Source organism: Xylaria bambusicola (genome assembly GCF_022495145.1).
Source record: "Xylaria bambusicola strain CBS 139988 unplaced genomic scaffold F5B22scaffold_113, whole genome shotgun sequence".
Taxonomy (NCBI): domain Eukaryota; kingdom Fungi; phylum Ascomycota; class Sordariomycetes; order Xylariales; family Xylariaceae; genus Xylaria; species Xylaria bambusicola.
This window is the reverse complement of record NW_025953666.1, coordinates 20849-33210: the sequence shown is the minus strand read 5'-3', so window position 1 is coordinate 33210 and position 12362 is coordinate 20849. Positions and strand designations below refer to the sequence as shown.

Sequence of the window (12362 nt, the reverse complement as noted above, 5' to 3'; positions counted from 1 at the left end):
TTAGCCCACCGACGTTATTTGTATGGGCTAGGGGGGTGGCCAGGTCAATTGGGTGGCCAGGTCAAGTGGGAGATGCGTTAGTGTTAATATATATAAGAGGAATAATAAAGGTAAAAAGTGGAAGCTTTAAAGGACCCCTATTTTAAAGGGGATTAATTAAAAAGCTATACTATTAAAATAACGTTATATTAATCTTTTAAAAATAAATAAATAAATTTATAATATTATTTATAATAAATAGCTCTTTTATTAAAGGATATAAATTATTTTTTCTTTATTAATTATATTAAAGGCTTTAATAATAATGCATCTCCCACTTGACTTGGCCACCCAATTGAGCTGGCCACCCCCCCAGCCCATATAAGAAACGTCGGTACGCTAATCACATGATAATTTAATAACTTTACGAATATTAGTTGTATAGAATAATAAAATATACCATTAGATTCGTAATAAACAGAGCTATTCAACGCTACCCTTCTTTCAATTCTACAATTTATATTTGCGGAGTTATTAAGCAATACGTTAAAGTAAGCGTTAAAATAATCCTTGCTTAGCGCTACTTTAGCGTATTGCTTAATATTTCGCTTAATAAATTTTAAAAAAAATAGTAAAAAATACTGTTGGATTTCCCTTTAATTAACGGATTTAAAGGTACTAATTATTAAATTGTACGATTAATATCCGTAAAGTTATTAAAGATTGAAATAATGGGGTTTTATATAGGTTATTAGGGTGGCCAGGTTAATTAGGTGGCCAGGTTAAGTAGGAGATGCGTTATTTAATTAAAGGAAGGATATAATATTTTTATAATTAAAGGCTATTTTAATTACCCTTAATATTAGTTTAATTATTATATTTATTAATTTACCCTTTTTATTTTTTATTTAACTATTTAATAATAGGGTTGGTAATTAGTTAAACTAAAGTAATTAAATAAATGATTAAATTAATCTTTAGTCATTTACACCTTTAACTAAGACTAAATTTAGTCACTTATAACTAATTGCTTTAAATAGGTTATATAAAATTAAATTTTCAACCTTTTTTTTCTGTTTAAAGATTAAAATACTACTTAAAAAGGCGGTTATTATAGTATATCGAACTTTAAATATGGACCTATATTGGATTTTTAAAAGCCTTAACTAAAACTTTAATTTAACTAAATAATTAATTTAGTCACTCACTTTAATTAAGATTAATTATATATAACTTAATTAAATTAATCACTTATAGCTTTAATTAAGACTAATTTAATCACTTACTTTAATGATTTTTAATTAAATTAATTACTTAAATTTATAATTAAGATTAAGATTAATTTAATTATTTATAATTAAGATTAAAACTAAATGATTAAATTATTAACCCTGTTTAATAATAATCCCTTTTTTTAAATTATTTTTATTAATTTATAATTTAGTTCTTTCTTTAAAACCTTTTTTAATATATTAATAAATATAATTAAGCATTAATCCTTTAAGGTCCTCCTAATTCTTTTTAATTTTTCTAATTTTAAAATTATTATTATTTTTATTTATTAAAATCTAATTAAATAATACCTTAAAGTAAAGCTAGTAAAATATAAAGTAGTTAATTATTTAATTAAAGTTAATTTATATACTTTTAAAAAATTATTAAATAATAGGTCCCCCTTTAATACTTTTTATAAGGTTAACCTTTAAATTATTTTTATAATATCCTTTTTCTTTATTATAATATTTATTTTAAATTATTAATATCTATTATAGGTAAAGTTTTTATTTAAAATATTTAATAGGTTTATTAATAATATTAGGAAAAAGCATTTTATTAATAAGGTTATCTTTCCTTTAAAAATATTTATTATATTAGGGTTACTTTTAATTTTAAATAATAATAATATAGCTATAATCTTAAATATTGGTTTATAGGTTAACCTTATTTATTTAGTTAAGCTTTAAAGTATTTTTAAAATTTTAAACGTTTTTATTAAAGCCTTCCTTTAATTATACTTTTATATTTTTATTATTTCTTTATTAAATAACTATTCCTTTTTTTTAAGGGTAGTTTAAATTATTATAATTCTTTTACTTTAAAAATAATAGTAAGCTTTTTTAGCTTTTTTTTTATTACTATTACTTTTAATAATTATTATATAAAAGCTTTTTATCCTATCTTTAAGGTTTTTTTAAATATAAATTTATTTATTATTTTTATAAATTATAAAATAAATATATTAATAGTTTTATTAAACTTATTATTAATTTATAGGACTTTTATTTTAATAATATTTATTAAAACTTTTATTATAGCCTTCTTTTTATTTAATTTTAATTAATTTTACCCTTTTATTTAATAGTAATATTTTTATAGGATTACTTTTAAAACTATTATAACTTTTATTATTATATAGTTTAATTTTAACTATTTTAAATCTTTTTTATATATTATTATTAAATTATTATTTATTTATATTAAATTTATTATTAAATCCTTTTAACCTTTTTTTAATTTTATTATTTCCTTTTAAGGTATAATTAAAGTAAGGTCCTATTATATTATAAACTTTAAAAGTTCTTTAGCTTTTTAACTTTTATAACTTAATAGGTTTTAAAATAAATAATAAAGGTTAAAATTTCCTATAAAAAGGTATTTTTCCAGCATTTTTTTTTCCTTTTTATTTTTTATATTAAGCTTTACTACCTAATTCCCTTTTAATTTAAAGAATATATTAATTAAATTATTATTATTATATTACTATTATATTATTATTATTTATTATTATATTTGCTTAATCCTTTTTATATTTCTTTTTTAATAATTTTATCATTATCCTTTTATTAATAATGCATTTCCTATTTAATTTAGCTATTTAATTAACCTGGCTACCCTAATAACCTATATAAAACCCTATTATTTCAATTTTTAATAACTTTATAAATATTAATTGTACGATTTAATAATTAGTATTGTTAAATCTGTTAGTTAAAGGGGAATCCAACGGTATTTTTTACTATTTTTTTTAAAATTTATTAAGCGAAATATTAAGCAATATATTAAAGTAGCGCTAAGTAAGGATTAATTTAACGCTTACTTTAACGTATTGCTTAATAATTCTATAAATATAAGTTGTAAAAATTAATAAGGGGTACCATTAAAAAGCTCTTTTTATTATAAATCTAATAATATATTTTATTATTTTATATAATTATTATTTATAAAGTTATTAAATTATTATATAATTAACGTACTAATGTTTATTATATGGGCTAAGGGGGTGGCCAGGTTAATTAAGTAGCCAAATTAAATAAAAAATATATTATATAATATAACTTTACCTTTTCCCTATATAAATTAATAATTATAATTTTTTAAATTATAAATATTATTAATATATCTTTTATTTAACCTAGCTACCCAATTAACCTGGCCACCCCCTTAGCCTATATAAATAACATCGGTGCATTAATTACATAATAATTTAATAACTTTATAAATATTAATTATATAAAATAATAAAAGATATTATTAAATTCGTAATAAAAAAAGCTATTTAATAGTACCCTTTATTAATTTATATAACCTATATTTGCAAAATTATTAAGCTATATACTAAAGTAAGCGTTAAAATAACCCTTACTTAACGCCCCTTTAACGTATTGCTTAATATCTTACTTAATAAATTTTATAAAAAATAATAAAAAATACCTTTAAATTCCTTTTAAACTAACGGATTTACCAATATTAATTATTAAATTATACAATTATTACTTATAAAGTTATTAAAGATTAAAATAATGGGGTTTTATATAGGTTATTAAGGTAGCCAGGTTAATTAGGTAGCTAGGTTAAGTAGAAAATACATTATATTTATTAATTAAAGGTTTTTATATTATTATATAATTAAAGTTAATATTTAAAAGTAACTTTATTATATTAATTTTTAATCCTATAATATTTTAAAAGGTTATATTATATATTATTAAATAAATAATAAGGTTAATTTTCCTATATTACTATTAACTTAACATATCTCCCACTTAACCTGGCCACCTAATTAACCTGGCCACCCCCCTAGCCCATACAAATAACATCGGTGCATTAATTACGTAATAATTTAATAACTCTACGAATATTAATCGTATAAAATAATAAGATATACTATTAAATTTATAATAAAAAGAGCTATTTAACGGTACCCTTTAATAACTTTTATAACTTATATTCGCAAAGTTATTAAGCAATACGCTAAAATAAGCGCTAAATTAATCCCTGCTTAGCACCCCATTAACGTATTGCTTAATATCTCGCTTAATAAATTTTATAAAAAATAATAAAAAATACCTCTAGATTCCCCTTTAATTAATAGATTTAAAGGTATCAATTATTAAATTGTACAATCAATATTTATAAAGTTATTATAGATTGAAATAATAGGATTTTATATAGATTAAGGGGGTGGCTAGCTTAATTGGGTGGCCAGGTCAAGTGGGAGATGCGTTATAGCTTTTTTATTAATATTCCACTATTATTAAGCTTAATAAAGGTTAATATTAAAGGAGCTTTAAGGTTAATTCCTTTTTTATTTATAGCTTTTACCTCCTTTTTATTTTAAAAGCTTTTAAGTTATAATATATATATTACTTTTATTTTATTTTTTTCCTTTATTTCCCTTTTATATCCTTTATTTTAAGCTATATAAGTTTTATTATAATTTATATATTTCTTTTTCCTATTAGCTTTTTTTATTAAACATTTCTTTTTTCCTTTTTAATATTTTAATATTATATAAAGGCTATACTTTAAATCCTTTTTATAATATTTTATAATATATTTATATTTATAATAGTTAAAGCATTATATAATCCTTAATTTTAATAAAAAAGGTTTATAATTAAAAAGTTAAACCTTTTATAAAAAGCTACTATTATATATTAACTTTATTATTAACATATCTCCCACTTAACCTGGCCACCTAATTAAGCTGGCCACTCTAATAACCTATATAAAACCCCATTATTTTAATCTTTAATAACTTTACGGATACTAATTGTACAATTTAATAATTAGTACCATTAAATCTATTAGTTAAAGGGGAATCCAAAGGTATTTTTTTACTATTTTTTATAAAATTTAATAAGCGAAATATTAAGCAATATGCTAAAGGGGTGCTAAGTAGGGATTAATTTAGCGTTTACTTTAGCGTATTGCTTAATAACTCCGCGAATATAAGTTGTAGAAGTTAGTAGAGGGTACCGTTAAATAGATCTTTTTATTATGAATCTAATGGTATATTTTATTATTCTATACGATTAATATTTATAGAGTTATTAAATTATTACGTGATTAGCGTACCGACGTTATTTATATGGGCTAGGGGGGTGGCCAGGTTAATTGGGTGGCTAGGTCAAGTGGGAGATGCGTTACTATATTAATAATATAAATAATAATAAATATTAACTTTACTTTATTATTTTTAAGTATTATTTTTTTATAATATATAATATTTAAATGCTCCTTTTAAAATAATTATAATAATTTTTTATTTATATATATCCTTTAAATTTAATTTTTTAAAATCCCCTTTATAATTATAACTATTTTTTTATATTATAGCTTTAACCCTTTATTAAAGGCTTTTATTACTTACTTTTTATTTATTACTTCCTTTAATATTATATCCTTAAATATTATTATTATATTATTATTATATAGCTTTTTTATTATAATAATATTATTTTTAAGAAGTATTATATTTATTACCTTTATAATATCCCCTAATATCCTTTTTTTAAAATTATTTATTTATTCTTTAATTTAAATAAAGATTTCCTTATTATACTTTAATAATATTATTTTATTAATATTGCTTAATTATATAATCATTATTATTTAAGCTTATAACTTTAAAAGGTTTATTATTATATATATAGTTTATTATAAAGCTTTTTATAAAATTTATTTAAAGTTTTTTTAAATAATTAAAGCATTATTTCTTTTTTTTATATTTAATTTTAATTTTACCTATTTTATAATTAATTTATAAATAAAGCAAATTAATTATACCCTTTTTATTTTTTTTATAAAAAAAGTTCTTCCTTTACTTTCCTATTTATTATAAGTTATAATATTAATTTAAATATTTTATTTAACATTTTATTAATTTCTTTTAAATTAATAATAATTTATTTCCTATTAAATAATTATTATATTATAATTATATTATTAATAGCTTCATTTTAGTTTTTTATTATATTATTAATAAATGGGTTATTTATTACTATTCCTTTATTTTCCTTTATATTTATTATTTATACTTAAGATATAAACCTTTTATTAAATAGAAGTTAAACTTTTGGTTATAATAGCTTAAATTATTTAATAATTAGGTTTAAATTTAAAAAGTTATTAAAGGTTTTTTTTAAATCTTTTTTTATTACTTTTAACTATTTAATATTAAAATATTTAACCTTTTAAAACAATTTTATAAAAAGTAAATTAAAAGCTTTAACGTATCTCCCACTTAACCTGGCCACCCAATTAAGCTGGCCACCCTAATAACCTATATAAAAATCCAATGTTTTAATCTATAATAACTTAACCAATATTGGGCCCACAATAGGATAATTAAAACCATTAGATCCGTTATTTAATAAGAAATCCAGCGGTATTTTTTACTATTTTTTATAAAATTTATTAAGCAAAATATTAAGCAATACGCTAAAAGGGCGCTAGGTAAGGTTTATTTTAATGCTTACTTTAACGTATTGTATAATAACTCCATAAATATAGGTCGTAAAAGTTAGTAAAGGGTACCGTTAAATAGCTCCTTTTATTATAAATCTAATAGTATATTTTATTATTCTATACGATTAATATCCGTAAAGTTATTAAGTTATTACGTGATTAGCGCACCGACGTTTTTTATATGGGCTAGGGGGGTGGCCAGGTTAATTGGGTAGCTAGGTTAAGTGGGAGATGCATTATATAAATATATATTATTTATATTTAAAAGGAAGATTTTATAATTATTTTTTTTATATATTTAATAAAGTAATTATTTTAAATAATAATGCATCTTCCATTTAACTTAGCTACTTAATTAACCTGGCCACCCTAATAACCTATATAAAACCCTATTATTTTAATCTTAAATAACTTTACGAATATTAATTGTAGGATTTTATAATTAATACCTTTAAATCTATTAGTTAAAGGGGAATCCAAAGGTATTTTTTATTATTTTTTATAAAATTTATTAAGCGAGATATTAAGCAATACGTTAAAGGAGTGTTAAGTAAAGATTAATTTAATGTTTACTTTAATATATTATTTAATAACTCTATAAATAAAAGTTATAAAAGTTAGTAAAGGGTATTATTAAATAGCTCCTTTTATTATTAATCTAATAGTATATTTTATTATTTTATATAATTAATATTTGTAAAGTTATTAAATTATTATATAATTAATATACCGATGTTATTTATATGGGCTAGGGGGGTAGCTAGGTTAATTGGGTGGCCAGGTTAATTGGGTGGCCAGGTCAAGTGGGAGATGCATTATATAAAGAAAATTAAATTATAAAATAAAGGATCTTTTATTATTAAAAATATTAAGGATTAAATAAAGGTACAAGGTATTTTTAAAGTAGAAAATTATATTATATATTAAAATAATTATTATTTAAAAGGGAAAGAAACTTATATTTAATATTATAAAGCTTATAATAACCCTAATTATAATATATAAACTTATAAAAATATTATAAAAACATTTAATAATTTAAATTTAAATTAATTTAAATTAATTATATAAATAATTATTTAAATATTTTTAAATATATATATAAAGGTTAAAAATATAGCTAAATTAATTAAATAATTAAATTAAATAAAAAATATATTAAATTAAATTAACTTTAACTTTAATAATTTATTTTATAAAATTATTAATATATATTTTAAAAGGAAAGTAAAATTTATTTAATAATAATATATATACTTTTAAACCTTTAATTAATTAATTTATTTATTTTAATATTATTACTTTATCCTTTTAAAGTAATATAACTCCTATTTATTATTTATTATAATAATAAATATATTTTTAATATAATTAAATTCTTAATTATAATAATATATTAAAAAACAAACTTTTTATATAATTTCTTTATTATTAAAGTATTAATTTTTTTTTAATTATTTATATTATAATTTGTGTTTGAAAACCTGTTGCCCTATTTGCCTTGATTCCTCCCGACCATGCAGTCAATGGCGGGCCAACAAATCAAAGCGATCTAGGTTCATGACCTTATTCCATACTCCCACAAAGTCTTTCACAAACTTGGCATTTCCGTCCGAGCTGCCATACACCTCTGCGATAGCACGGAGCTCAGCCTGCGCGCCGAATACAAGGTCAACCCGCGATGCTGTCCACTTCTTCTCGCCCGTCTTTCGATCAAAACCGTCAAAGGTTTCCTTGTCGGCACCCGTAGGCTTCCACTCCGTATTGGTGTCCAACAGGTTTACGAAGAAGTCGTTCGTAAGGAGACCAGGCTGTTTGGTCAGGACTCCGACGGTTGATCCATCGTAATTGGCACCAAGAGCACGCAGGCCGCCCAACAGCACGGTCATTTCAGGAGCAGATAGTTTAAGTAGCTGTGCCTTGTCCACCAACATGGCTTCTGTCTTCACTCGAGGCGTTGACTTGCCATAGTTTCGGAATCCGTCAGCGGCTGGCTCTAGGTGGCCGACAGATTCAACATCTGTCTGCTCCTGCGATGCATCTGCTCGTCCGGGCGTGAAGGGCACTGAGACACCAGAGGCCTTCTCCACCGCAGCGACACCAGCGAGCACAATCAAATCGGCAATGGACACCTTCTTTGGCGCGCTTGACCCGTTGAAGCGGCTTTGAATTCCTTCGAGTGCGGCGATGGCCTTGTCCAATTGCAGATGACTATTTACAGCCCATTCCCGCTGAGGAGAAAGACGAATGCGAGCCCCGTTGGCACCGCCGCGCTTGTCACTGCCACGGAAAGTAGACGCGGACGCCCATGCTAGAGAGACAAGGTGAGATGTGTTCAACTCGACAGCTAGGATCTCCTTCTTTAAAGCGGCAATATCCTGCTCATCAATGAGGGGGTGGTCTACGGCCGGGATCGGATCTTGCCACAGCAACTCCTCTTTGGGAACCTCGGGACCAATGTAGAGGACGGATGGGCCAAGGTCACGGTGCAGCAGCTTGAACCAGGCACGGGCAAAAACGTCGGCGAATTGGTCCGGGTTCTCGAGGAATCGGCGGGAGATCTTCTCGTAGGCGGGATCAAAACGGAGTGATAGATCAGTGGTCAGCATCCTGGGCAAATGCTTCTTGTTGGGATCATAGGCGTCAGGGATGATAGCGTCAGCGTTCTTGGCAACCCATTGGTGCGCACCGGCCGGACTCTTCGTCAACTCCCACTCAAAGCCGAAGAGATACTCGAAGAATTGGTTGCTCCACTTCGTGGGAGTTTTGGTCCAAATAACTTCTAGACCACTAGTTATGGTATCCGGACCCTTGCCAGAACCATGAGAGTTGCTCCAGCCAAAGCCCTGCTGCTCGAGAGAAGCGGCCTCGGGTTCACTACCGACGTGCGATTGGGGGGCTGCGCCGTGGGTTTTACCAAAGGTATGGCCACCAGCGATCAGAGCAACGGTTTCCTCATCGTTCACTGTGGGGTACAAAGTTTAGCGAAATCTAAGCAAACGAAAAGTGTGATGGTGGAAAGCGTTCAGTGGATGGCATGCGTAAGACAGAACGAGGCTGACAGAGCCAAGTGACAGGTTTAAAGACGAGGGCGCTGAGATAACCAAGCTGGTCGTATGCCAAATCTAAAGACAGTACATAGGAAATATGCTCCACAGGTCGCACTTACTTGCCATGCGGGCGAATGTATCGCGGATATCATGGGCTGCGGCAACAGGGTCCGGTACGCCATCAGGTCCTTCGGGGTTGACGTAGATAAGGCCCATGTGTGCAGCTCCTAAGGGCTTCTCGAGCTCACCAGTATGCATTCCAGTGTCGGGGTTCTCGTCGGAAGAGACGACACCATGACCGGCGAGACCTGCGCGGCCCTTGGCATAGCGAATGTCATTGCCGAGCCATGTGGTCTCAGCACCCCAGTAGGGGACCTCGTCGGCCTCCCAGTCATCCTTGCGGCCGCCAGCGAAACCGAAGGTCTTGAAGCCCATGGACTCTAGAGCAACGTTGCCAGTGAGCAACAGCAGATCAGCCCACGAGATCTTGTTGCCGTACTTCTGCTTTATGGGCCACAACAGGCGGCGGGCCTTGTCGAGACTGACGTTGTCAGGCCAGCTGTTTAGAGGAGCAAAGCGCTGCTGGGCGGTGCCACCGCCACCACGGCCATCGAAGACACGGTAGGTGCCGGCGCTATGCCAAGCCATGCGAATGAAGAGACCACCATAGTGACCGAAATCAGCGGGCCACCACTCCTGAGAGTCCGTCATGAGGTCATTTAGGTCCTTCTTGAGCGCGGCATAGTCGAGAGATTTGAAGGCCTCGGCATAGTCGAAGTCTGGATCTAAAGGACTGGAGGAAGGGTTGTGCTGACGGAGGATGTTCAAGCGCAGCTGTTCGGGCCACCAGTCCTTGTTCCGGGTACCAGCACCGGCGACGTTGGCCTTGACGGGACACTGAGACTCTGCCATGGTGCTTCTACGGCTCCTCGAGGTATGAAAGAGACGACGAGTGTGTTGTTGTTTTGGGGCTTGCGCGCAAGATTCACGCAAGTATGCAAGTGCACACGGGCGTGGGACTGGCAATTGGCGGCAAGCGATGATAATGCGCGAACAAGGCTTTATCATACCAGTCTCGGGGGTGAGACAGAAGGAGATGCAGAAGGAGATGCAGTAGGAGGATCCTATGTGATGAAAAGGACGAAGAAAGGAGAGGAGTTGGATAGGTGAGAGAGGACGACGTAGGGTGGTGGTCAACCCCGCACTTTATAAGGACGAGGGAGAGGAAACGGAAAGGCCATCGGGCGATTGCGTGACGCTGGGGCACATACAAGCACTGTATCACAGGTAAGCACCAGGTAAGTAGGTACATAGTAGCCAGCCATACACACATAGTACAACGAACGTCTCTCCGCTCATCAGATGTTAGTTACATAGACTGTACATACAGTAGGAGGTCCGGTTGGGTTTGATGGATGATGGTCCGACTGGAACGGCTCTGGTACGGCATGCCGGATGCTGTACTGTACGTGGAATCCTGCAACGCACTCGGTCAGGCCAGGTCAGGATAAGTACACCATGCTTAGGTATGTACCGGTAGGTAAGGAGGTAGAGGTATCTAGATACAGCAGGTTGATGATGATGCTCGGTAGTACGCCTCACCCATGCTCCATGCTCCATCCTCCAGGTTCCATGCTCGGTGCGAGCGGGGTCATGTCTCGGTCCCCTGGCGAACATCTTACATAGTATGTATTCTACCTACTTACCTATAGATACAGATACGTACTACCTATTTTTGTATCTAAATATACACAGAGTATTGATTAAATGTTCCAGCTGTAGCAAATCTATGGGCTATCGACTCCCAACTCGGTATTCTCGGTGCCTTAGCTAATCTCTCAAACAACCTACAACACAATTATGTATGTGTATATACACACAGTGACGATGTCGTGAACACGGACGACAACAGGAGGGGTCGGGTCTGGAGGGGTGATTACATGTAGGAGCCACTGCAAAGGCGGCCCCATCCCGCCGCTCATTACATATGTAGATACTTAGCTAGGTAGTCTAAGGCTGTTAGGTATCTAAGTAGGTAGACGGCTCGTCAGATGGTCCAGAAATCGGCAGGTAAGCGCAGGTCAAGGGCTGTCGAGCTGTTTCGAGGCGTGCGAACGGGGTGGGCCGAGTCGTCGTCTGGCCGAGTCTCGTCCGGTGCCCAGTCCGGCGCTTGCTCGGAAACCGGAGAGATAGCGTTGGTTTCTGTGCCACGTTTTCGATCTGTGGTGGCTCAGGTGGTCTCAGACAGACAGATAGGTACTATGTATACCATGTACTGTGCTCTACTACACTGTATTCGAGCTGCTGCTGTGGTCAGGACTTTTGGCTTGCTCGGCTTGCTGGCTGCGGATTGGGTATGATCAGGTATGATGGGTAGAATGGGTATGATGGTTGTGATGGTCTGTGATGGTCTGTGGTGGGTATGAGGGCAGAAGGGGTATGGGATCTACCTATCTGCAGTGTGCTGCTACTGGTTACCCCTCTTCTGGCCTCTTCTGGCCCCTCATCCCATGCGAGCATGTTTGTCTTCACCAAGACAAAGCGAAGAAGACCGAAGAAGACGCCGGCGCCGCTTTGATCGCC

The 12362-nt window shown here is 30.6% G+C and overlaps 1 protein-coding gene across 1 annotated transcript; it reads right to left on the bottom strand.

Moving 5' to 3' along the window:
* Positions 1-8252: 8252 nt before the first annotated feature.
* On the bottom strand, positions 8253-10691 carry F5B22DRAFT_652778 (bifunctional catalase/peroxidase; the record flags this gene model as incomplete). The annotated part of the gene is made up of 2 exons (XM_047979666.1): positions 8253-9694; positions 9899-10691. The coding sequence occupies 2 exons, from the start codon at positions 10689-10691 to the stop codon at positions 8253-8255; spliced, it is 2235 nt and encodes a 744-aa protein (XP_047824646.1).
* Positions 10692-12362: the final 1671 nt, after the last annotated feature.